The sequence below is a fragment of the Arvicanthis niloticus genome, chromosome 12, assembly GCF_011762505.2.
Source record: "Arvicanthis niloticus isolate mArvNil1 chromosome 12, mArvNil1.pat.X, whole genome shotgun sequence".
Lineage (NCBI taxonomy): Eukaryota > Metazoa > Chordata > Mammalia > Rodentia > Muridae > Arvicanthis > Arvicanthis niloticus.
Genome location: NC_047669.1, coordinates 73,159,124 through 73,186,783, shown reverse-complemented (window position 1 = coordinate 73,186,783; position 27,660 = coordinate 73,159,124). Strand labels below are relative to the sequence as shown.

The following is a 27,660-nucleotide window of genomic DNA, read 5'->3' as shown; positions in this document are numbered from 1 at the left end:
AGGAGACAGCACGTGAGTGACCCTGAGATCCCAGGGTCCTTACCCCAGTCACTTCCCACCTCTCCTGCATCTGTGCACACTGCCCTGCCAAGCCCAGAAGGAAACAGCACGTGAGTGACCCTGAGATCCCAGGGTCCTTACCCCAGTCACTTCCTACCTTTCCTGCATCTGTGCACACTGCCCTGCCAAGCCCACCGAGGAATTAACTAGGAAGAAGCTGGGGCAGTTACAGAGCCTTTGGCTCTGTTTACGTGGGTGTGACATACTGTGCATTTATGAGTTTTAAGAGATGTATTCAGGTAGGTCTGAGAGAACCCGCTCTCTGAACTGCAGAGATGAAGCACAGAGGCCATGACCTGGCTGCAGGATTAGCGAGGTGAGGGTTGGCCTTGGCTTTGCATTCACTAGCTTGAACCAAGGCTGACTGCATGCCTGAAGTTAGACACAGAACTCAGAAGGACATTTGTCACAACTAGAATCCTAGATGCCACCCATGGTTTTCTATCACACGGGAATTTTTCAACGTAAGAGTCCCAAAACAACCTCTTTTTCTATTTTTTTTCCCTCTTTTTTGAAGCTGGCATAAGAAAAAGTTGAAACCAAACTATATAACAGAGAATATTTGGAATTTCATGGGTAACGTGCCAAGCACAGCATTTGTTGAATTTGAGCTGAAATGATCTGGTAGTCACTTTAGTAAACTGGCAGCCTTACTGGTTTACTTGGCATTTATTTTTACCTTGGTGGGGAAAAAATGACTCTCGTGAGAAAATAAAATACCTTACTTAAGTCCTGTAGAAGTCCAGATCCAGTCTTCCTGGCACCCACTTGTAGACACATTGGCATTTACAGAAAGAACTGTGTGCTAGGCCTGCATGGTAGGAGGCTAACTCAACAGAGAGGAGTCAGAGACCTTTTAGGCTATGAGTAACCCATGGCAGACTTTCACAAAACAAAACACACAGCAGACCTTTGTCTTGGAAAGCAAAGCCCACTCAGTGGTTTCAAGGCCTCTTTCAACCCCCCAATCAGGAGGAACCTGCACCATTTTCTACTCACTGAGATGTCCCCCATGTAAATGGCACTTTAAAATGTATAGCCCAGGCTGGGCCTGACTCAGGAGTTAAGAGCAGGGGGCTGTTTTCACAAAGGACCCAGGATTCAGCACTCCTCCACAGCCATGCACAGACACACACAGACACAGAGACATACAAACACACAGACATACACAGGCACATACTTAGACACACAGAGACACAGACACACACAGATACATACCCACAGACACAGAGACATACAAACACACAGATACATACTCAGACAGAGACACAGACATACAAATGTATACCCATACACAGATACATACCCAGAGACAGACATACACATATACACACATACCTACACACAGACACAGAGACACAGAGACACAGAGACACAGAGACCGAAACACAGAAACACACAGATATATATGCACACACAGGTACACTGAAGTAAATCTTTAAAAAAAACTTATGCTCCAATAGGTCACATGATACCAAGAGCACCAGGACTGACTGCAAAGCCAGAGTGCCTATGCACACAAGGGCGAAGGCAGCCAGCCTCACTGGCATGTGCTTCTCTTCCTCAAAGCACGAGCTGCGGTCACTTCACCAGTCCTCCAGGATCTGCATCTACCAATAATGAACACCTTTGCGTTTCGTTCTAAATGTGTTCAGTCACAACACACTCAGTTACAATAATGGTATGATGAGCACATGATCTTTACCCTAAATATCTTTGGGTAATATTTTACCCAGATTTCTCAGTAATAGTTAGTTTTAAAAAGTTACAAGGGCAGGATATGGTGGCATACACCTTTAATGCCAGCACTTGGCAGAGGCAAGTGGAGCTCCTTGAGTTCAAGGCCAATCAGAGCTATAGAGTGAGACACCCAACTCAAAATAAACAAATAAATAAATAAATGAAATAAAAGGAACTACAATACGGAAGAACATACTTTAAAAAAGTAAATCTAATTTTTAATATTTGAAAACAGTTTCTACCCATGAACTCATACTGGTTATTTTCCTGATCACAGCCTCAATCCCAAACTGATGCTACTTCAAGTACAGGAAACAACAGACAGGACAGAAAGGGAAACTCGAGTGACAGGAGGAGGGGCTACCTCAGGAGTGTGTTTGCCTAGAGTGCAGGCAGAAGGCCTGTGTGTGACCCCCAGCACTGCCCCCACTACGAAAGGCACAGACCTGTAAGGAAGCTTGGCCTCCATCATGAATCAGCTTGCTACAATACGGAAGGCTAGCAGGACACACCACCAAAGTGAAACATAGTACATACATTTTTCAGGAATATTCACTAAGTTACACTTGACCCAAAGTCTCAATACATTTAAAAGAACTAAATTCACACAAAATATTCTTTCAGATAACATAAGTAAACAAAAAATAAACAGGTAGTTAAAACCAAATGTAAGTCCACTTAGAAAGCAAAGAAATGACAAAAGTCAATAAATGTAAACATGTCTAAAACCTCCTGGAATATAGACATGGCTGTGGCAACGACATTTATAACTCAAAATATTTAAACCACAAACAAATTAAAGCCTAAATTAAATTATCTAAGCTTCCTGCTAATAAACAGAAAAAAATAAAATTAAACTCCAAATAAGTAAATGAAAAAATATAACAATAAAGAAAAGCACTTAATTTGGTGGAATATAACAAAAACACATCACAGAGAAAAATCAACATATACAAGAGCTTGTCTGAAAAGTATCAATAAAGCCAGAGTTGGTGGCTACACCTTTAATCCTAGCACTCTGGAGACAGTGGCAGGCAGATCTCTTGAGTTTGAGGACAGCCTGGGCTACAGAGTCAGTCCCCAGAGAGCCAAAGATACACAATAAAACTGTCTGGAAAGGAAAAGGAAGGAAGGAAGGAAGGAAGGAAGGAAGGAAGGAAGGGAGGGAGGGAGGGAGGGAGGGAGGGAGGGAGGGAGGACAATAAAACCATAAGCTTCCTGACTGGTGGATGAGCAGGGGAACAGGAGGGAGAGCGGGAGGCTGGGGAGGGAGGCAGGAAGGAGATGTTGAGCCTGTGGAAGAGAGTGCTAGTCAGTGACAGCCACCAGGAATGAAGAAAGACACACCACTACAGGCATTACAGACGGACAACTCTATGAATATATATTTGATCATTTAGATAACTGAGCAAGCTAACTAAAATCATATTATCAAGAAGGCTCAAGAACAGAAAGTTTCATTAGCTTTATTATCTACTGAATACAGTTTTCTTACTTTTTTTCCTTTTGTTGATTTTTGGAGACGGGGGTTTCTCTGTGTAGCCCCGCTGTCCAGTAACTTGCTCTGTAGAACCAGGTGGGCCGTGAACCTGCTTCTGCCTCTCTAGCACTGAGATTAAAGGCCTGTGCCACTGCTCAGCTTAAATACAGTTTTCAATGAAAAAGTCTTGCAACAAAGAAATCCCAGAGCCTTCACTACTGTCACAAAATGTTTCAACATCAACATTTCTAGAGTGTAGGACGAAGAAAATTCAGTACCAAGTTATGTTCTGAGGCCCGTTTTAAACTGATCCCAAAACTAGATGAGGACATTCACAAGAAAACTACCAATCACTGTCTCCATGAATGTACATGAGAAACACCCATAAAACAATAGCAAATAGAAAAATGTTTATAAATTATACACTGTGACTGAGTGTACTTGGTCAGGAATGGACTCCTGGTTTAATGTTCAAAATTCATTCACTATGAACCACCCTATCGACAAAATAGAGGGAAGAAACCTCTGTTACCTCAATAGATGCCAAACAAAACAAGGGCCCAACTAGCCACCCATCCATGACTAAGGCTCAAGGCAAGTCCTCGCTTCTTATCTAACATACATACATATAATATATTATATATATATAATTATAATATATAATATATACACATATAATTATAATCTATATAAATACATATACTGTATGCATATAATAATATATATATAACAATATACATACTAGAGGTCCTGTTCAATGCAGTAGGATTGAAAACAAAAGAAAGAAAAGCACAAAAGATACACAGGCTAGAAAAGGAAAACCTTTTCTATTAACATGGTACACTGAGAACTAAAGGTCCTGCTACAATATGTAATGATCCAAAGACAAGGCCATGCGATTTGATATTGTTAAGATGACAAATCTTTTCAGATTAACCTATAAATGCAATGAAATTTCAACATAATAGTGTTTGGTCTTTTTTTTTTTTTTTTTTTTTTTTAATTTTAAAACAAAACTCAAGAAGGTATTCCTCCATTTGGAAGTGTAAGGGTCTATGAACAGACATAAGATAAAAAAGGAGAAGCGAGGGAGAGGGGATAATAATAGAGAATTCAACTATGTATCATAATTATTAACAACAGGAGGAAGACAGACAGCAAGGAACACAATCCAGAACACACCTCTAAAAGAACATTCAACTAACTTTCAGCAGCTACCAAAGAACTTCAAGGGGAGTTTTCAGCTAATGGTGCCGAGTATGTATCTATTTATATATATATATAAAAAATCAGTCTTAACCCTCTTTTCACCTGCATGTAATATCAGCTTGAAGAGGGTTCTGACCCAATCACAAGAAGCAGCTCAAAGACAGCATAGAGGATGTACTTATCTCATAATTTATTAGAAGCAAAGAAAAAAATAGCAGACTGGACCTTATCAAAGGTCAAACAGCTGCCCTTAGAAAAACACCGCAAAATGATTAAGCAAGTGGGTTTGTCGGCGTATGCCTGTGAACCAGTACGGAGCAGAGTACAAAGCAGGCCTGGTCTACAGCGTTTCAGACCAGCCAGGGATACAGGGCAAGATCCTGGCAAGATCCTATCTCAAACACCAAACAAACAAAACACCACAAGCAAAGAGAGTAAGTGAAATCTGGGGTGACAATGTCATACATACATCAGCAAAACAAGTTATTTGACAAATGGCTGGCTGATAGGAAAAAAATGTAACTTAACATTCTTCAATCCAATAAAAATGGACCAAAGATTTGTTCAAATGATTCAACAAAACACACATGGCAATGAGCATCTGAAGCAACAGCTTTAGAGCACAGAGGTGCACACCAAAGCCACCACCGTGCTGTCCCCACCTGAAGGGGTGAAGTTCTAAGTATCAGATGCTGGTGAGGAGGAACAACCACATGATAAGTAAAAATGTAGGAAAATGTTTTTAACTCCAAAACTGGGTAAATGGTGGAATACTACCTAGAGAGAAAAGAAAACTTACTCACTCAACATGAATAAACCCTTTAGGCAACACTCTGAGAGAAGAGCCTGACACAGACAGACTACCTGGAGAATGCCAGCATCCGACAGGAGGGCGGCAGATGAAGGCAGAGATGCTCCAGCACTGTACCGTGCCCATCCAGTCAGCTACGCCGAGACTCTCACACCCCTACACAAACACCTGATGCACCAACTTACTGCAATTATCAAAGCAAGGCCAATATCCCACTGACGGACAACATGTCCCTTGTGACCCGGCTCTCACCTGCTTCAGCCAGTGGTCTTGGTGCTGTATCTTGCCTCCCATACCATGGGACTGCTTTTCCCTGGCCTTGGGCTCACTCCCCAGATATGTCCACAGCTCAGGCCATCATTATTTTCAGATCTCTCATCTGTGTCGCCTTCACAGAAACGACTGTTCACAAGACCTGAATTATGTTGAAATTTTTCCTACTCTAAGATCCATCCTCCCCTCAGCACTCAGCCTCTATGGCACTCTCCATATCCTAATGGCGCCAAGGTGAGCATTCCTGATCTGAAAACCTGTCACCTAACGCTATAATCTGAAATGCTTGGAAGACTGACATGAAGCCTCAAGTGGGAGACTCAGCACCTGATCTGATAATTACAGTGCAGATGCACTGAAAATATCACAAAATTATTTTCAGGTCATTCATGTAAGACGTAAATTTCATGTCTAGACTGGACTCCTTTCCCTAAGATATTCTATATGTTTATAAATATTCTAAGTAAAAAAACATAACAATAACAACAACAAAACACCCTAAAATTTTAAACCATTCTGGCCCTAAGCGCCATGGGAGAGAGAAGCCCATCCCTTCAGTACTTAGGCGGTGACAGGCTGCCCCTGCAGAGAGCAGCTCCACGAAAGGCAGCCTCTAGTCTTGTCCTCTGCGCAGCCTGTGTCCACAGGGGCCTCGCCCAGCGCAGTGCTAGGAGACAGCTGTGGGTTTACTTCCTGCTTGCCCCATGCCTAATGAACGCTAGAGGTGAACCTCTGTTGAACAAGCCCGTGATCAAGCTCAGCCATGGAACCCACCTGCAACTGTTGCTGTAGGTGAGTAATTTCGGCAATCCTCAGCTCTCTGGACTTGTTCGTGCTCTCAATTTCCTGCCTCTGGGTTGCCAGTCGACACCTGATATCCTGAAGTTTTCCTTCTAGCTGATGCTTTTTGTCATTCTTCAATAAAGGAAAATGACAGGGTGAGTGTGAGGTCAACACCCCAATGCTGGGCTGATGCAGTGCAAGCCACACTCACCAGAGCTTCTAACTCAAACTCCAGAGTCTTCCTCCTCGCCTTCAGGACCACGATGCCCTCCTGCTCTTTGTTCCTCTGAGTCAGGAGTTCCTGTCTCCGGTTCCGTTCCCATTCAAGCTGTCGCTGCCGTTCGAGTTCCCGCTTTGCCGCCTGTGGTTACAGACAGTTTAGTAATTCCTTGATTCTGACACTAGGCAATGTTTCTTTTTTATAAAATGCCTAGTAAGCCCCTTCTTCTAATGGTGAAACATCTTACAGGGCTCACCTAACACCGGCTCTGACTGAGTTACCTTACAGGGATGAGAACTGACCGCGCCCATTCCTCACGCCTCCCAGGAAGCACAGTGGGCTAGGTAAACATGTCCTTGTTGACACACTCAAGAAGGAAGGGGTTTCTGTATCTAGTAAAGTCAAATTAAAATCTTCAGGGACAATACTAAATAAACTTGTTTTTCTTCTGCTGAAGGAGAAGTTGCTGCCTGTGAGTTGAACGTTCCTTGTCCAGATGATGACGGGGACCATCCCTAGGTGTCTGCATGGCCTCACCGGTGAACCACTCCTAATGTGAAAGTCCCATATCTAACTATTTGAGGGGAGTTTTCAGTCTGGAAGCATTTGGCATTCAGGTTTACACATTGGGCGCACCCTAAACATATCTGTACTGGCTGGTTTTGTATCAGCTTGACCCAACCTAGAGTCAGTGGACAGGGAGGAGCCTCAGCTGAGGACATGCCTCCATGAGATGCAGCTGTAAGGCATTTTCTCAATTCGTGATGAGTGGAGGAGGGCCCAGTCCATGGTGGGTGGTGCCATCCCTGGACTGGTGGTCTTGGGTTCTCTAACAAAGCACACTGAGCAAACCAGGGAGCAGCACACTTCCATGGCCTCTGCATTAGCTACTGCCTCCAGGGTCCTGCCCTGTTTGCGTTCCTGTCCTGACCTCCTTTGGAGATAAACAGTGATGTAGGAATGAGAGCTAAGCAAACCCTTTCTCTCCCCAACTTGCTTTTTGGTCATGCTGTTCTGTCACAGTCATAGAAACCCTACGACAACATCTCGAGTTTAGAAGCCTGGGATTCCCACCTTCCTAATCACACATTTTCTTCTTAAACATAAAAGCTGTAGTTTCAAAGCATCAACCTAGTCTACAATGACTGCTAGGTAGGGCACATGGCACTTAGTGTGACTGCTCCTCACATCACAAGCTCTCAGCTACACTGAGACACCCTGGAGGACAGCCGGAGCTTGGCCATCTCTGTTTCTTCGGGGACTAGTGATGTCCCCATCTGTTCAATCCCTAGCATCAAATAAATGAACATAAAGCCCTATTAAAAACTGTATTGATTTCCTTGAACACAAAGCTGCTAATGACAACACACTGTTTCTAACGCACTAACTAGAAGATGATATTAAAACTTTTAAGATTTATTTTTATTTTATATGCATTGGTGTTTTGACTGCATGTATGTCTGAAGGTGCCAGATCCCCTAGAATTTGAGCTACAGACAGTTGTGAGCTGCCATGTGGGTGCTGGGAATTGAACCCTGGTCCTCTGGAAAAGCAGCCAGAACTCTTAACCACTGAGCCTTCTCTCCAGCCCCACCATAACATTTTTAATAAGGAAAACTTGTTTTTTTATCTGGTTGATATGGGAGGATGGTGGCAATGCTTTTGCAGCAATACACTCAAACAAGACAGACAAGAAGTGGCTTCCACTATCCGGGTGGAATTCACCCCACCAAAGTCACCCCTTCTATTAACAGGCAAATAAAGACTATGTGAGTTAGCACTCCCAGGTGCTGGGGTAAAGAGTGGGTGGGGAGCAGCTGGTCACTGGGTCCTGACTCGTTCTGGAAGAGATGATTACGATGACTGGGCAACTCTGGATACACTGAACCTCAGCCTGCTGCAGGAGCGAGGCCCACTGCTCACCTCCCGCCTCTCCATCTCCTTCCTTCTCTCCTCCTCTCTCTGCCTCTCCAGCTCCCGCTGCTTTTCTAGCTGTTTCTCCAGCTCTAGCTGTCTCTTGCGCTCCTGTTCCTGGCGCTCCCGCTCTTTCCTCTCTTGCTCGGCGCGCTCCAGCTGAGCCAGCCGCTCCTGCTCTTTGCGCTGCTGCTCCAGGAGAGCTTGCCTGCGCTTCTCCAGCTCCAGATTGCCTCGCTCGAAGTTCTCCCGCTTCTTATCTTCAAATGTCACTAAACAAAGCAGACATCAGTGATGGGAAAGTCACTGTCAGAGGAAAACTCAGGTGCATGATGCAATACTAGCATAAGCCCAGAACTGCCCAGGCCCCTGGGATGCCCTTGACTGCAGGAGAAAACAAAGCAAAGCAAAGCCAAAATGCCCTGACGGTGAGCTTTCCTGTTTAAACCATACACGAATGTTTACTGCCAACAGAAAAAGACAATCCCAAATCTAACAATCTTGTGTTTGATGACGATACCTCATTTCCACCATTATCAGAGTGTGGCAGTCACACACAGGGACAGATCCTTCTTCTCAGCCCCACTCCTCCAACTCATTTGGAGATGCATTTCCTACACTCTTCTCCATGTTGGCCAACCACAGGTAGATTTAGCATGCCCACACAAACTCCACGTTCTCTGGAGCAGTTCATTTTTCTGTGCCTTAAATCTTAGTAGAAACTACGTGTGACAGCATGTACCTGCAATCCCAGCATGCACTCAGAGACTCAGGAAGATTGCTGTGAGATCAGCCAGCTTAAGTGACATATCAAGACCCTTATTTTGCAGAAAATGACCAACCTAGTATAATATTCTTGAGACTATAATGAGAGTAATATTTAAATTTTTCACTATACTTACATACAGCCTTGCTCATAGGTCATTTACAGTAAGTATTTTGTCACCGAACCAAACTGAAAAGCAGTATAATCATCTGGAGAGTGAGCGTGTCAGTCAATCAATTAAGTGGGGAGCACAGGAAACGCAGCGGGGACAGTGGCACAGTAGTTAGGATGGAGAGACTTAATGAATGTAAACTTCTGAGCAGCAGCCTCATCTCATAGATAGTGCAGAGCCATGTCATCATAGACTAACTTAATAGCATCAGAGATTTGCCATTAAAATGACGGTTATTTAAAAATCAGCTCACATTAAAACTAAAACATGCTCCTATGGTTTGCAAAATAAAATAATGATAAGTGACTCTCGTCATTGCTGCATTGGTGACCAAGAAACCACCTCAACAGCAAAGTTTAGTGCTCTATATTCCATAGAAATGACCTATAAACGTTTGTTTCACAGGAGACAATCAGACCCCACTTAAAGGATGGAATAAAGGTGCATAAGGACATTCTCATCAGCAATTCCAAAAGTGCCTGCGCCTGCCTACGGGCGGCTGCAGTGACGGCCAAGTGTCAGAAACTAAGTGTATTTCTGCTAGAGGTCTCCCTCAGCTACTTGGCTTCAGGGCCACTCACCAGGCAGCTTTTTCTCTAACTGCTGCTCATCCTCTGACGATGGCTCCTCGGGCAGCCTCTGATCCACAGATGAAGAGCTTATGACGGACATCCCACTGCCAGAGCGAACTCTTCTGCAGAGAGACAGGAGAGCATCACAAAGCTGTGGGCAGCACCACTCCTGGCAGAGGAAGGAAGGGCTGACCACCTCACACCATGGAGCAGGCTTCACCAGTGACTGAAAGATTTGGTTTTCTCTTCTTACAAATTTTAAATGAACAATTAAATGTCAGTGGTGACACATGCTTGCATGTGTAAGATCCTGGGCTTGATCTCATCCTCAGCGCTCTCCAAACCATCATGCCCCCCCCCCCCCAAAACCAATGAACAACTTAGAACTGCCATATATGAGTTAGAGCAATCCACGAGGGCTGACTATGTAAGCACTCAGTGCAGAAGTAATTCTCAACTTCCCCAAGGAAGGCGCCAGTGCAGCTAACTGGGGTCAAAGCCTTCCCTTTAGAAACACTATTTTAGTCCCTCCTAAGCACAACATGTACTAATTAATCATCCTGAAAACACATCAACTCCTTTATTAAGAAGTGTCACATTAAACCCTTAGGCCTTGTCAGAAACACTCCCTCAGCTGGGTGTGGGCTGCACGGCTTTAGTTCCAGCACTCACAAGGCAGAGGAAGATAGAGCCTCAAGAATTCAAGGCTAGTTTGATCCACACAGTGAGTTCTAGGACAGCAGGGCTACAGAGTGAGATCCTGTCTCAGTCTCTCATTCTTTATAAAGCCATCCTGAAATGTTCCTGAGGCTGTAGGGTGTTGGTGCCTGCCACTCCCTGCCTGTGGAGTTCCAGTTCCCTCCCAGTGTCACACAAAGTAGAAATTGATGGCTCCATGGCTCTTCATTTAATAGAGACTGTGCCCAAGCCGCACCTGAAATCTGACGACTCCACAGATAAACTCAGGTCTTATGTTGTCTCTTACCAGGTAAATGGAGCATTCTGGGATGGGATATTCATACACTACCATGTGGGTAGGGGTGGCAATCATTGCAGGCTTCTCCTGACTATATCTCAGGGGTGTTCTTGACATCTTCTGAGTCTGTTATTAATTTTTAAGAACTGTTTTCCTGATTATAATTTCTATATTCCCAGCATCTCTGTGAATTCTTGACTGTGTATGACTTGCAGGCATGATCTCTCATTTCCTACATGTCTGCTCATTCAGGTTCTCCTTCTCTGTGAGCTTTCAGTTTCTGGTGAGCTTCCGTACTAGGTGGGCACAGACACGAAGAGCCTTGTCTTGTACTTGATTTCTTCTACTGTACAGAGTACAGAGTACAGTAGACCAGAGTGAGCCCAGGCTTAACGGGGAACTGAGATTAACCCTTCAATTCATGGAGAGTTGATCTTCATGCTAGCAAAGGAAACAGCCAAGTTTGGAATCCATGCAAAATTCTTTCAAGAATAAAATGTTACTCACCTAAAGGAAGGAGGGATGTATTCAGGAGGCAGGACAGGCGGCAGTGGCTGACCAGACATGGCAACATCAATTAAGTGCATAGCTAGGATAAATTCTTCTGCAGTGAGTTTTCCATCTTGATCAATGTCAGAAAGGTTCCTAATTCAACAAAAAAAATTCATGCAATCCGGTTCACGAAAATGCACAGTTCTTACTATTCACTAGCAAGATGCAAAGTTCTATTTCCTTACTCTGATTCTGAGCCAAAAGAATCCTTCTGTGTGCCAGCTTATAGAACCAGTACTGTTTCAGACTACTGGAAGGATCAAGAAGGACAATGCATACAGTTGGGACCGCTCTCAGCATCTGACAGATGTTTACTATAGTTGTAATGACCCTCTCTAGATCCCTGCAAGCCCATTTAACCCGTATCATACTCAAGTTCTACCTGCTAGACAAAAGACTGACAAAATAAAGGAGAACACAGCAAACTACTTCATGGTCTGTAAGACACGGCAGCCCTGTCATACCAAATTTAACTCTTAGCAAGAAGTAATGGACAACATATAAATAAATGAGCATGTCCGTGTTTACAATGAAACCATCTACAAAGGTGGGTCAGATTCACCCAGGGGCCATTCAGTATCTAGGGGTTGATTTTTCTGGCCTCCAGTCTCTCTGGAGTTGGGGACATTTCTCCCACCTCACTGTAGCAATCCAATCATCATCAGCCTTAAAGATGAACTTGCCCAAGTAACCAATGCAGTAAACTGGTGATTTTCAATCACATTCAGGAGATGTTAGAGTACACATTTACCCACGAGAAGGTCAACAGCACAAGCTACTTTAGGGTAAGTCAGACTAATGGTCTTTAAAACTCTCATTCTCCCCCAGAAACTGGCTAAGAGCCACCAAAAGTAAAGTTTTGTTTTGTTTTTTTTTTTTTTTAGTGTGAAGAAGAAAAATATAACATTCTAGTAGTGATGCCTCAAATGTCTGAAGAGGTAAATCATCAATGAAAAGTGGAAGAAAATATGGCGGCACTGACCCATCTCAGAGGGCCCTGGGATGCTAGTCAGGGCAGACCTCAAGAGTCTGCATGTGTCACAGGTGGGGAACACTCAGTAGTTGGTCTGTTCTAAGGAAAAGGCAGACTCTCCGCTACACAGAAGGGAGAGCAAGGGAGCAATGCGCTCAGCCCTTGCGGAGCAGATGCACCACCCTGAACCTTACGCCAACACTTGGCGTGTGCACAGTAGACATCAGGCCTGTTTTCCAGGCAGCCAGCAACACACAACTAAAAGAGGCATGCTTCAGAAGAAATCATTCTCATTCTAGAAAGACAGACAGGAAGGAAGGAAGGAAGGAAGGAAGGAAGGAAGGAAGGAAGGAAGGAAGGAAGGAAGGACAAGAAAAAGAAGTATATGATTTTGGTTAGCATTTAAATGTAAGGAAGCTTGCCCAGCTGGAGCAACACTCATTAGGGCCTATTGGAAGTTACTACGTACTAGCAGGGAGGGACACTGTGTGCATCTCAAAGGAAGTACACGCACTACATCACCAGTCTTACCCCAAAGAGCAAAAAACAAAGTGAACTCTGACCAGTTCTGAAGAGGGTGATGCAGTGCCTCAAGAGGCACGTTCTGGGTTGGCTACCAGTACAGATGATCCAATGAGTAGAAGCCAGAGATGGTACAATGCACAGGGCAGCCCAAAATAAAGAATTACCATCCCCAAGTGTCACAGTGCCAAAACTGCAAAGCTTCACTCTACATCAAATTTTCATTTTACAGGAAATATAGAAAAAAATTGAACACCACCAGAGGAATACAACAAAGTCAAGCCACCAGGAAACTGTTCAATTAATGACCTCATTTGTTTTGGGAAGACCTGGGGTGCAAGTAGAGAACAAGAAAGGGTAATGCAGGGATTAAAGGGGACTTTTGCAATATATCAATTAATGAGAAGAAGAGACAGCTCAGCGGTTATGAGCACTAATTGCTCTGTCAGAGGCCCCAGGTTTGGTTCCCAGCACTACAGAGTGGGCCTCACAGTCACCTTACCCCAGAACCAGGGGATGTGCTGCCGTCCTCTGCAGCTGGCCTTTGGCTACTCTGTGGGTTCTTCTTTCTTATACCTTTCTCCACATTGTTTTCTACCCTTTCAACCTCCTAACACTAGATAAGAGAGAAAAAAAGATAGAGGGGAAAGGAAAGAGATCCCTGATTAAAGTTAAGGGTTGGGCGATGTCATCATTAGACTTCCTGCTGATTAAGGGCAGCACGTTCCTGGGACAAGTTTGATCTTTGCTATCAGGATACCTCATTTCTTCTTGTTGTTGTTTCTTCTTTGTGTATGACTACTTAACAAACTGCAAACAATAACCCACCACCCCTTTTAGGGCCCTAGCATTTATATACACTAAAAAGTCCTCAGAATTACAAATGTCACACAATGGCAGAAAGTACCTGCAGCTGGCAAAATCACACCCCTGTCAGAGCATGAGGCAAATCATAGTCGGCTGCTGTGGACAATCTGAAGCAGCCCCATATCCCACACCTGGGATTAAATGAAAACATTATGGTGGTTTGAATATGCTTGGGCCAGGGAGTGGCACTATCAGGAGGTGTGGCCTTGTTGGAGAAAGTATGCCATTATGGGCAGGGGCTTTAAGACCCTCCTCATAACCACTAAGAACCAGTCTTCTAGCAGCCTTCAGATAAAGATGTAGAACTCTCAGCTACTCTTACCAAGCCTGCCTGGATGCTGCCATGTTCCCACCTTGATAATGGACTGAACCTCTGAATCTGTAAGCCAGCCCCAATTAAATGTTGTCCTTATAAGACTTTCCTTGGTCATGGTGTCTGTTCGTTGCAGTAAAACCAGAACTAAGACAAACATATTCCCATAATATTTCTGTGTTTTTAAAAGAAATAAAGATTCTCACTATACTCTTCTGATCTCCAAGGGCACCAGGCATGTACTTGGTACACAGACATATATGTAGACAACACACACACAGACACACACACACACACACACACACACACACATATGCACAATCATTAAAAGAAATTTAAATATATGAATTAAATATTGAATAGGTTTGTTTCACTCCTTTGAACAAATAAAACTATAAAAACTATTAGCTGATGTAAGGCATTTGAAGATTAGCTCACTAATTTGAAATGAATGACTACTTAAATATATAGGTGAACTCCTGGCATAATGGTTATAGTTAAAGAAAAAACTTAAGTATTTATAGGTAAAAAAATATGGAGGTTTGGTCTGAAGTCATTGAGAAAAAGTAATCTGGTCTTGGGTTAAGTATTGTTAGCCACGGGCTAGAGATGGATCAGCAATTAAGAGCACTGACAGCTCTTCCAGAGGTTCAAATCCCAGCACTCACATGGCAGCTCACAACTGTGTATAACTCCAAGATCTGACATCTTCACACAAACATACATGCAGGCAAAACACCAATGCACATAAAATGAAAATAAATAAGTTATTAAAAGAAAAAAGAATTGTTAGACTATGCTTCAAGTTCTCAGGGCTTGTTGTGTCATTGAAGAGCAGAGATTATCACAGCTCACTTAAAAACTAGGCATATTCCATCCTCTCTAAATAAGAACGTGAATCTCAAATCCTGTGAGGAAAACGCACCTTAAGTAAGTTTCTACTTTATACAAACTGAGGAACTTGTACTTCCTTACCATATGGAAGCCAGCTGAGCCTGGGGTAAACTTGATTGCATGAGAATAGTTCTTGCTTGGGGACCTAAGCGGAAACCAAGAAAGGGCACAGAGGTGAGTCAATCAAGCATTCCCTGAGAGTCCAGAGGCTGCATGCAGGTCCCCACAGTCTCATGCAGCCACAACACCACACTCCTTCCGCGAAATTATCCGGAGCTCTGGGAAAGGAAATGAAGCTCCAGCAGAAGGGAAGAAACAGAAAGCCCAGGAGAGCAGGACTCAGCTGACCAGATGACCAGTGAGGAGTGAGGATATGAAAGACTACAGTTTCAGGCTGGCTGTGCTGCTGTAAGTCAAGTCCCAGCACTAGGGGCGCAGAGGCAAGAGGATCTCTGTGAGTTCCAAGCCAGCCTGGTCTACAAAACAGGTTTTAGGAAAGCTGAGGCTGTTACAGAGAAACCCTGTCTCAAAACACCAAAGGCTAGCGCTTCAAACACACTGCCCCTTTGGACAGATTATTCCTTTTTTTGTGTTGGGCTTTTATTTATAAATGGAGACTTAATACCTACAGATTGAATATCTTCTGCCACAGATACCACCAGCTGACTTCATCATGGATGAAGGGAAGAGTAAGAGACTTGTAGAGAAAGAGGTCTTAGCAGGCCCTCTAACAGCACCGATACATACAGCAACCAAAGCATGTGAGTAGCTAAAGGTCACGCCAAAGTTATTAGAATTTCAACTTTCCTTTCAAAATCAGGTTTCTGAGGTTAAGATAATGATAAGCATCTTCATTCCTAGCACAGAAGAATTTTAGCTCTAAGATTAAAAACTGTAATGGCAGATTTTGAGTGCTGGGCCAGTGTCAGGAAAAGGCAGTCACAGCACAGCCCTGTCTCAAAGGTGTAGTCCCAGGAACACCCATGGAAACAAGGAACGGGAAGCTGTAGCGATGGCATTGGGAAGATTCCTTTCCCAAGTATAAACTTCAGATCTCCATTAGCTCCCAAGTGTCCCCTTTGTGAGACACAAAGGGATGTGTCCTTGCACAGCCAGGAGCAGAGGCTGTGATGTCCTCAAATGAAGGGAGGCATCCTAACCAGCAAGATGCTGCAGGCCCCGTTCCTGAGGGCGGGGGTGGGGGGTGGGGGGTGGGGTGTGTGTGGTGGTTAGCTCCCCACTCACAGGCCTGCTCACGTCCAGGGCTTGTGAGCACATCTGTGACCCATGTGAGAAACCGTAACACCAAGCTTGGCACCACATACATGCACAGTATCCAGCAGGTGATAGTTATCATTTCTATTACTGCAAATATTTTTACCTTTTTTTATATATAACATATTGGCAGAAAAGTGCACATCAGTGTACAAATGCAAACACACATGATGTATACAGTTTCTTAGAACTCACTTTCTAAGTTGACTGCCAAAGAGAATTCACCTGGCACCTCAGGAGCATCCCTTTCCCTCTCCTCTTTGACTCTCCCAGCGAGAAGAGTCAACTTCTAATGCTTCTGTTAGGCCTGGCTAGCTCTGCTCAGTATATCACATGTGGCTGTAACCAGAACCCTCACTGCTACACACTTCGTCACTGTGGGATTACGTCACAAGCACCCACTAGACTTCAGTGACACTCGGGCAGCTTCAAGATGGGTGTTCTTATGAACGGTAAACAGTCTGTTTTGGCAAACATATAAACATATTTGGGAGTGTTGGGAGTATTAAGCATTAAATAATTTTTATGACTAATGTAAAGAGTCTCAAGTTACTACAGCATACTGAAATGAAGGCGGCTTGCTGACCACTTTCTTTAGACTGCAACACTACTCAGATAGCTTGCACCATGAACACAACAGAGTCTGGGGGGCGGGGGTGGGCAGCCTTTACTTGTTACAGCTCTCTCCACTCAGAAGCAGTGTGCATCCGCTTCAGACACACAGCACACAGCAGCTGTGGAGAACCGACCATGTCTACCCAGGTGCCAGGAGACTTGCATTCCAGTCTTTGCCTGATATTAGTGAGACAAGTTACCTTACCTCTGAAATGAATGAAATGTTAACCAAGACCAGGCTGGCAGATGATGGCACACAGGCCAGCCAGGACTGCTCATGCATTTATCAACACTTTTATTGAAACTCCTTTTGTGTGCACTCATCTGAGGATGAGAAGAATGGCTACTGCTGTGCAGCTGGCCACACACATCCACGCAGCTTATATGAGGACACGTGGCTGACAAGCCTACAGCGTGGGCTACCTTACTCCTCACGGAAAAGTTTATTGCTCCTTGTCCTGGAAGATCACAGCTATCTCTAAAATCGGAACCCTTGTTGTAAACATCAAAACAGATCCAGTAAGTAAGGCAGGATTTTAACGAGTGCCAGAATTGAGCTTTGACCTGGCAGAACTTCTCTGTAGCCGCACATACATAATGGAGCATCGGTGTTAGAGTACCGCTCACAGGAAGCTCTCAGAGACAAGTGAAATCTCAACTCTACAAACTCCATTATGCGCCTCCGCGTCTGCCGAGGGAACCTGAACACGGAAAAGATGTAATTATATGGACCTGATGCTTTGTGTCCATCGGAGGGAGACTAACACGGGCTCTCACACTTATCCGATACATAACCACACGGTGTACTCACGTTTCAGAACCCAACCCAGCACTGAAACACATCTCTGAGATAAAGCACTAACAGGCTCACAGAACTTCCAGGGTGGCCACACAACCTAATGGTCAGCTCTCTCTAGTTGGCCTGATGCTTTTCATCATGGTATAACTTATTCTTAAGTACTCTTTTTGATATTTCAATATTGTTACGTCATTTGTCCCTTACTTTTCCTCCCTAACTGTTACATATGTGTATATATGTTCATGTTTTATATATATACATATATGTATATGTATTAGATAATTTAACCAGCTCAGTTCCTATATCCTGTTTGTATATGTGTTTCAGGCTTGTCAACATGGCTGCCTAAACACACTCGGAACAAGAATGACACCAGTACATGTGCTCACTCACGTGGATGGAGGAACGCTCACAAGGCCTCAACCCTAGACAAAGAACTGCAGGCCTTGTTTTTTGAAAGCACAGGATAACATATATCAAATCATGTGAGCGGAAAGGAGTGTGTGTGTAGCCAGCTGTGTCAATTAAGTCACCAGGAAATGCTTGGGGGAAGTGAGGGTCATTCTACAGATGGGCCAGGTGGCATCCCAACACACTCTGTAGAGCCAGAACTTGAAGACACCGAGACGCATGTGAAAATGGAGCAGGATGCTGACAGGACCCATTCAGAACACGTGATGACACGCGCAGGTGCCATGGGCATTTGCCTCGGGCTGAGCCATGGGTCAGTTAGGTGGCAGGGCATGCACCATTCAGGAAGGAGCTGCATAGAATTCGCTCTCTCTGATTTCTTTGCTGTTTCTCATCCTGCTATAATTTATTTTTAGATATTCTTGAGATGACACTATCATTCTATCATTTGCCTCTTCCTTTTCGTCCCTAATTGTTGTTACATCTGTATATGTGTGTATACATCTGTATATGTGTGTATACATCTGTATATGTGTGTATACATCTGTATATGTGTGTATACATCTGTATATGTGTGTATACATCTGTATATGTGTGTATACATCTGTATATGTGTGTATACATATGTATATGTGTGTATACATATGTATATGTGTGTATACATCTGTATGTTACTTAAATACATAAAAATTCCTATATAATAACCTGCTCAGTTCGCATAATCTTTCTCTATGTGTATGTTTTCAGGCCCATCAGTGTGTCTAATAAACTAAAGATAGCAGCCGCTGTGAGCGCAGGAGTGAAGGACGGACAAGCACAGCCTAGATACTTCTCTAAGTCACTGGCCTGGTGTTCAGAACACAAGACCATTGCAACTGTAGGCTTGAAGCTACGGAACTAGATTAAGAAGCTATAAGTATGTGCTTTCATTTTAAAACATAATGATGACTGCCAGTATCTGGCTCGTGGATAAAATTTACACCTTAAATGCTTGCTGGAACAAACTAGAAAATCTTACTTTTGGCCTTAGATTTTTAAAGGTTTTATATTCAAGTGTCTAGGTCATATCTTCAGAATATAGGTAATACCTTTATCACTCATAAAACATACATCCCAACATGAAAGAATACTAAACCAATTCACAATGGAACACTAATACCAACTAATACCAATAATGTTCTCAAGAAATACTGAGTGTGTATGGAGCATGGTTTTAAGCATACCCCCTCAAAATGACATCAACGAGTATTTTCTCAGTGCCTGCAAAGGCACACGCATGAGTGTGTGCATGTTTGTGTGTTTATGCTACTTAAAAATACTGAGAGCTGCTACTTCTGGAAAAGTGTGGTATGTAGAGAGTTGAGTAGCGTTTTCTATCTGGCCCTTTAAGTGAACGCAGTCTCTCTTATGGAGACAGGGTTAAAGGGCAGAGCAGCCTGAAGGCCTCATCCAGTCATTTTTTTTCTCATCTGGAAGTAAGAATTATGATTATTAGCAATAGTAAAGCAATGTACAAAGAACCACAACCTAAAATGTTGTGTGCAGCAGATGGGCCCACAGGCTATGGAAGCAATGTGTCCCCTCAGCTGGGCCCTCTTCACCAGGTACCTCTGCACTGGGTGGCGCTTGGCTGTGTAAAGAGTAATTTCCCACTCAAACAAACATGATGTCTGGACATCTCTCCAGACATCATGTCAGAGTCGACCATGATCATGTCTTAATAAAATGCTAGTGGAGTAGACAGGACTCAAATCTTAGAACCTGTTCTGTGTTCTCTGCATAATGGCTTGCCCAGTCAGGTCACTCTCCTTCCCTGTCCACTTGTCAGGACTTGACGGTTCATGAGAGGTCTCTATCTATTCATCTTCACTAAAGATTACCCTTTTTGTGTAACATTCAATTTGGTAGTTTAAGTACTCACAATAAACACTTGGCATGGTTTCTGAAATGCTACTCTACCCTTCTGACAGATAACAGAGTAATATGCTTTAGATATTATTAGGATATTATTTATCCTAAGAATTTTCTATTTATCTAATCCTAAAATAATCTAATATTATTTAGACATTATTAGGATAACAGAACCAATATGCTTTAGAAAACCCACCAAGATCCTGGAAATTAATTTTTAACCTTTCATAGAAATGATACCAGGGATGAGCAGCAGGCCATCAGGACAGCAGAGTTCCTTCCTCCTACACCGTTACCCTGCATCCAGCCTCCACGCCTGACCGAGGGAACACAGGGAAGCTCGGGATGCCCTGCGCACAGCTCCTTCTCTGCTGCTGTCCCACTCACCTGTGCAAGAGGGTTTCAGGCCTGTGTTTTACCAACAGGTGACAGGGTGAAGGCCAGGATAGAGGGGGATAAGGTAATGTGGACAGAGTTACCAGAACTTGAAAACACAACAGAGCAGAGACAATGAACCCTACCTAGAAATAAGGAGATAGACAAGATAGCAGAAAATACTCTTTCTTGACTCCGTATCTAGAAACAACCTGTATATAAAGTAAGGACGGTATTTCACTAATTCTTGTTTGTAAATACCTGTTAAGTGTCCACTCATGGTTTTGTCGTGGCTGTTGAATAACTGCCTGTATTTCAGTCTTGATGACTGAGGCACAGCCCATTCTGCTGCTGGAGGGGCGCTGTGAAAAAAGAGGAAGAAGAGGGTGGTGCACTGTGAGAAACAGCTTGCTGGGGTTCAAACGGGTTTGTCTAAGGTCGGCAGTGTTTCCTTTTCCCTCCTAGTGGGGTTGGGGTCAAAGGACCCTGTTGAGGGGACGTCTGGCCACTAAGGCATTCATAGTGCTTTCACACATCAGTATAGACATCTTTCAAGAGGTAAATTAGGGGATGGAGAGACGGCTTAGCAGTTAGAGTGCTTGCTTCCAGAGGACACAGGTCCAGCTGCCAGCACCCATGTCACGCAGCCCACAATTCCCTGTGACCCAGCTCATGGGCTCCAACACCTTCTCCTGGCTTCTGAGAGCATCTGCAATCATGGGGGAGGGAGGGTGCACACACACACACACACACACACACACACACACACACACACGGGAAAATTTTTTTAAAAATCTAGATAAACTCTTTTTTACCCAGATATAAAGAAAAACAACAAATCAGGTGACCATCTCATACTTTACATATTAATATTCCCAGAACTGAGGCATTATATACTACTCAGATGACATCTCATATTTTACATATTAATATTCCCAGAACTTAGGCGTTATATACTACTCAGGTTTTCTTAAGCATTGAGGAATTTCTCCTTTAGTTAAAAAGCAATGCTGACACTACCTTTTAAAGAGTACACTTCAAAATACTTACCTTTCTCTACAACAAATTTTCAAAATATACTCATTTCTTTTTTGTTTTTCCATTTATTTATCTAGTTGAGAGGTGTGTGTGTGTGTGTGTGTGTGTGAAGAGAGAGAATGCATACATGACATGACCCATGTGTAGAGGCAAGAAGACAATCTGCAGGAGTTCGTTCTCTCTGTTCCCCCCATAGGTCCTGGGAATTAAACCCAGGTTGTCACATTTAGAGTCAAACACTCTTACCCTCTGAGCCATCTTACTGTCCCTAGGATCCAGTTCTTAATGAAGTCAAATACTTCCTGCTGGGAGGTTTAAATTCCTAGCAAATGTTAAAGCTCCCAGAGAGGAAACAGGATCTGTCCAGGTCCTGGCAAATCAGTGGAGCAGTGACTGAGCTCCCCTTTCTTGAGTGTAATCCAACACTGATGTCTCCTTGCCAACGTGCTACAGCACTGACCTGAGGACACCCTGCTAACAGTGAGTTACTCCTGGCATTTCCTTCTGCAGATGCCACAGACCACACAAGTATCACGTTGACACAGACAGGTTGTAAGAGTCCCATGTCTAGTCAAATAATTTCAACACAATGGAGACAGAAAAGGTGGCATTCCATGTGAAAGGCAGATGATAAGTAAGGCTCCATATGTAATCTCCTTCCATGCTTACAGAGAATCATGTAACACACACCAAATCAAGATTTAGGCACACGCTGAAGTTTTAGTTATCATTTATTAACATGTGTGGTGTCCATGTGGTTACACTCAACTATCAGCCTGTGAAAAGGAATTGTGCAATTCACCTTCCTGACTTCCTGTAAGTTCACAGTGAGAACACTTACCACACTGAATGCTGCCGTGAGTACTTCTGCAACACTTCTCTCATTTTGTCTCCCCGATGCTTTGCTGATGCCAAGCCCTGCCTGTTGGCTAAAAGCTCACTATCTGGCCCTGCACTGCAAAGATAAAGGGTGTTGCACAGAGAGGCTCTTCCAGATTATACTTATCAAGCAACAGCTTTCCACCTCATTCCTCAGAGCATAAGCAGACTGAATGAAAACTCAAGGAGCTCGGTACCTAAAAGTTAGGTAGCTTCATCATCAAGTCGTCACAACCTCACATTAGTGAAAAGATGGCTACCCATGTGGAAAACTCAGCTACCTAAAAGCTAACTATCAATGTTAGTCATTCTAGCAGTATAAAGCAGTTTAAGGCAGAATTCAAAACCATGTGGCAAAAGTTACAAACACATGAAACTCTAGCTTGAGAGGGGGAGGAATTTTAACATGAATATGAATGTAAATCTCAGTCCTAGGAAAACATAAGGAGTAAAAGAAACATATACCAGATAATATGAAACTATGGTTGGTTGTGTATGAGAAATGAGATTGTAGAGACCCTCTCAAAAAGGAGCCACATACATGGTCAGGCACACTAATCTCAATAACCCATTTCATCAAAATCCACTTACTACAATTTTACCACTAAGGCAGAGAGACTATGAGATTATGACAGTATTAAAAGCAAGACCAACTTTGGCTCAAATCTCATATAAAAAATTCATAAGCTTTTAAATTATTAATACAAGATCATTAATTGGCTTTCCTAGCTCCCCAGAGTCTGTTCTAGTCCGTCCAATTCTGTTTCTTATTTGGTGCTGCTGCTGAACACAGCTCCACACATGTGGCAAGCTCTCTCTACCTCTCAGCAGTACACCCAGCCTGTACTACCTTATTTCTCTCTGTAAAAGAATTAGGAAAAATGCCATGGTCTTCACTTGTCATCTTCATAGTAAATAAATGAAGAATCATAATAACATTATGTAGAATTTTAAAAGGTATTATTAGCAGTCTATAAGATTAAACAAGGTAAAAATAAAGCTGGATGGATGGTCCAGTGGTTAGAGCACCTGCTGCTCTTGTGGAGGACTCGGGCTTGATTTCCAGCACCCACAGTGGTTCACACTCGTCTGTGCGTCCAGTTCCAGAGGATCCAACACCTCTACTGACCTCCATGGGCATCAGGAGTGTGGTGTACATACATACATGCATACATGTAGGTACAAGTAGGTAAAACCGTAAAATAAATCTTTTAGAAAATTAAGATGGACAAAATTCATTTAAAGAGATTCAAATAATGCTTTAAGTAACCTCATTAAAAACAAGCAGCCTTGCTGGAGAGATGGCTCAGTGGTTAAGAGCACTGTCTGCTCTTCCAAAAGGTCCTGAGCAATTCCATTCCCAGCAACCACATGCTGGTTTGTAACCATCTGTAATGAGATCTGATGCCCTCTTCTGGTGTGTCTGAAGACAGCTGCAGTGTACTCATATACATAAAATAAATAAATTTAAAAACAAAAACAACCCCAAGCAGTCTTACCTGGCTACATCGAATGATTGTGCCTTCTGTAATTTAGTGTTTAATTGTGACCCTGGACCAGATCGGCTGAAGGAAGAACTCTTTGGCAATGTGGCTGCTGTAAAAATAAAATATTGAATAATTTTAATTCTATAAAAGTAAGAAAATGTCCCTTATTTAAAACATCCAATCAAGTCATAACTCTGAAGCAGCCACCACCCTCCTTTTACTCTGGCACAGAGTCACAGTCGCTCCCCACACTCTGTCTTCATGAGTGGAGTCACAGTCGCTCCCCACACTGACTTCTTCTTGTTCTTCTTTTTCTTTTTTTCTTTTTCTTTTTTTTTTTTTTTTTTTTTTTCGAGACAGGGTTCTCTGTGTAGCCCTGGCTGTCCTGGAACTCACTCTGTAGACCAGGCTGGCCTCGAACTCAGAAATCCGCCTGCCTCCGCCTCCCAAGTGCTGGGATTAATGGCGTGCGCCACCACCGCCCGGCTACACTCTGTCTTCATGAGTGGAGTCACAGTCGCTCCCCACACTCTGTCTTCTTGAGTGTAGTCACAGTCGCTCCCCACACTCTGTCTTCTTGAGTGGAGTCACAGTCGCTCCCCACACTCTGTCTTCTTGAGTGGAGTCACAGTCGCTCCCCACACTCTGTCTTCATGAGTGGAGTCACAGTCGCTCCCCACACTCTGTCTTCATGAGTGGAGTCACAGTCACTCCCCACTCTGTCTTCATGAGTGGAGTCACAGTCACTCCCCACACTCTGTCTTCATGAGTGGAGTCACAGTCACTCCCCACACTGTCTTCTTGAGTGGAGTCACAGTCGCTCCCCACACTCCATCTTCTTGCCAAGAACACTCCTAGATTTATTTGCTCTGCTGAGAATCACCGACTGAGGTGAAGGCTGACATCCATAAAATTTTACTCTTCACCGAACATGTAGTATATCACATTTTGTAGGTACTGTTCCAAGTAAGATGGCATTTCTTACCATCAAAGGAGCTAAAATATTAGTTCCAGATGTAGCAGCCAAGAAGTCACAGGCTTCCCAGTCTTGGCCAGATAACTTGTGATGCTAGGGAGGGCCGGATCTGTGTGTGACTCTCATCTGACCTGATGAGACCCTAGCCATAGCCTCCACCCTAGACCTTGCCACAGCACAACAGAAAGCAAGTCAGAGCGTGTGAATTCACTCATACCACTGGAACAGTCGCATGAACTATGTTGGCTGCTATTATGTGCACCCTTACATGAAGGACTGCAACGGACAGACAGACAGACAGACAGAAGAGGCTCATTAGACTCTCTTACTGGAAACACACATGCATACCTAAGTGCAGGTCGCTCAGGTGCAGCAAGTGACACAAATATAATGTAAAACCTATGATGTTAATAATACTGAATTTACTCAAATATAACCAAATAACTTTTTAAAAAGAATCCCATTCTGCTATGAATTTGTCATGATTTGTTAGGCCAAGGCCATCTATATTTATAGTTGATGCTTTAATTATAGGAAAAGACTTTGAATAAAGTCTCAAAATAAAATTAGCTAAACCAGGATCCAAAATAACTGCATCCTTTCCTTCAATTAAGCAAGTGTTTAACGGTGTTGGCCATTTGATTGCCTCTCTTTCCCATTCTGCCCAGTCCATTCTACCTTCCAACACGGCTCGCTTTCCCCTGTGGAATTCTATTCACAGAAGCTGGGCTGCTGTATTAGCCATTCATGGAAGTTAAAGACAGAAGTAACTGATACATGGAAATACAGAACGTTCATACTGCCCATGTCTGCTGCTCTGACTGGGCTCTCGGAAGGCAATTAAGCTCTTGGTTTTCACCTCTGGGTTTCTCTTCGTCTGGAGAGGAACTCAAGTTCTCCAATGGTGTCTACTTTCTTTCCTGCCACCCTTAGCATGTTCCACGTCATATGCTGGGTGGAAAGGAGAAACCAAATAGAGTTTCACCATCCCTTCCTCTATAATAAATACCATTTGGCTGTAACTAGGAAGTGGCAATAACACATTTGACAGGTGAAATGTAGGCACGTACCAGGATGAGCAAATGCAGGCAGAGGCTGTATGACGGGAGGAGCCCCGTTGGCCAGGGGAGGCACTGCTGCTGGAGGGACAGACGATACTAAGGGTGGAGACATTCCAACAACTGGGATGGAGCCCATTGGCACAGGGGCAACAGCTGTGAGTGGCGGCATGCTAGCAATCCCTCCTATACCTGGAAGAAAAAGCCCCAACAAAACTCAGCCAGTCGCATGGTACCACTCAGCGACATTTAACCTAGTATAGCTAAAGGAAGAAAGCCTTGTCCCTGATGCAGTATATCCCCACATAAAACGTTACAGGATTCAGAGTACACGTCATGTACGTGTTTGCTTGGCTAACACACATGGATCTAGCTTCAACACTCAACACTGCACCAAAAAAATTATTTAAATACACACCATTAGGTTAAACAGTTGGAAAATACAAAAATATATGTCAGAATCACAAGGCCTTGAGTTCTCTTACTCCTGTGGCCCACTGTCAGCACTGACCGTGTCCTGTATAATCCATACTATTTTTTTAGGAAACAATAACAAGACTGACTATACACCCAACTTGAAGAGGACTTCATCAGGAAGAGGATTAATAAGAAAAGCATTGGGGTCAGAGACGCAGCTCAGTTTGTAAAGCGTTTTCCTACTATATGGGAAGACCTGGATTCAACCCCAGTAGGACGCTTGTAGAATGTGTGGAGTTACATGCTTGTAAGCCCAGAAATTCAGAGAACTATAATCCTTGATCCAGAGGACGGTTGTAAATTCAAGGTCATCCTCACTACATAGAGAGTTTGAGGCCAGCCTGGGCTACAGAAGATTGTGTTTGAAATAAAACAAAACAGTAATGGCAGCAAATGCAAAGGCAACAAATTCGCTGTAGCGACTTTGGGTCTGGTTAATTTCTGCTATTTTTATTTATCTGCAAGTTCTCAAAACATAATGCATTTTACAAGAAAAGAAAACGAAAAGGTGCTAAATATAAAGGGAAGCAACAGATCAGCCATTTCCCCTGCCTCTCCAAAACACACTCACCGGAGGGTAACCAAATATTTAATGGGAGAAATATATCTTTATGAGTATGTTCTAGCCAACAAAAAAAGTCGGAGCTAAACCAAGTGCTCTTATCTTTTATATTTGTCTCTAGTTTAACAGCTTCATGGTTTTCCTAAGGCAAAATCTTCTTGTAAAGTATAGTGGGAGTAGTGGCACATGCTGATAATCCTAGCTCATGGTTACAGAGGCAAGATCAGGAGTTCAAGCCCAGCCTAAGCACGTGAGACACTGCTTTAAGAATACCCTAACTGATAAGTAAGTGCACGCCATTGCTGACACGCCTTCTTTGGGCAACGCAGTTCCTCCAAGGTGGTCCATCACTGCTCTACTGTTCCTTGACAGTTCTGAACTGACCATTATCAAAGAACACACCTTTGAAATTCATCTTCTACTGGTTCATATTTCAGGTCTAGAACCAAAATTTTTTTTTTCCAGGAAACTCTGGTTTTCTATAGAAGGAAATATTATTTCTAGTCCACAATCTAGGGATGCCGCTGTTGCTGGGATCAACCATTCTTTTTAGAGCTTTTCATGGACAGGGAAAAGAAAAAGATGGGTAGATAGATGAATAGACAGAGCAGATGGGTAAGTGGGCAGATAAATAGACAATAGAAGTAACAGGTAACAGATGACTGGACCAGCATACCCCCTGAGACCTTACAAGATGGTA

The 27,660-nt window shown here is 43.4% G+C and overlaps 1 protein-coding gene across 5 annotated transcripts in view; it reads right to left on the bottom strand.

Moving 5' to 3' along the window:
* Itsn1 (intersectin 1) overlaps window positions 1-27,660 on the bottom strand; it is a 181,309-nt gene that overhangs the window by 86,395 nt on the left and 67,254 nt on the right. For 4 of the 5 annotated variants that reach the window (XM_034514696.2, XM_034514698.2, XM_076943156.1 and 1 more), the window contains exons 6-14: window positions 25,934-26,113; window positions 23,900-23,996; window positions 20,745-20,845; window positions 15,179-15,242; window positions 11,484-11,621; window positions 10,010-10,122; window positions 8,500-8,762; window positions 6,568-6,717; window positions 6,348-6,488 (exon numbers count right to left, since the gene is read on the bottom strand). In XM_034514696.2, coding sequence (XP_034370587.1) covers window positions 6,348-6,488; window positions 6,568-6,717; window positions 8,500-8,762; window positions 10,010-10,122; window positions 11,484-11,621; window positions 15,179-15,242; window positions 20,745-20,845; window positions 23,900-23,996; window positions 25,934-26,113 — 1,247 coding nt within the window. Of the gene's footprint in view, window positions 1-6,347; window positions 6,489-6,567; window positions 6,718-8,499; window positions 8,763-10,009; window positions 10,123-11,483; window positions 11,622-15,178; window positions 15,243-20,744; window positions 20,846-22,362; window positions 22,448-23,899; window positions 23,997-25,933; window positions 26,114-27,660 lie in introns of those variants that run through there. The other variant, XM_076943157.1, reaches the window with a different exon arrangement.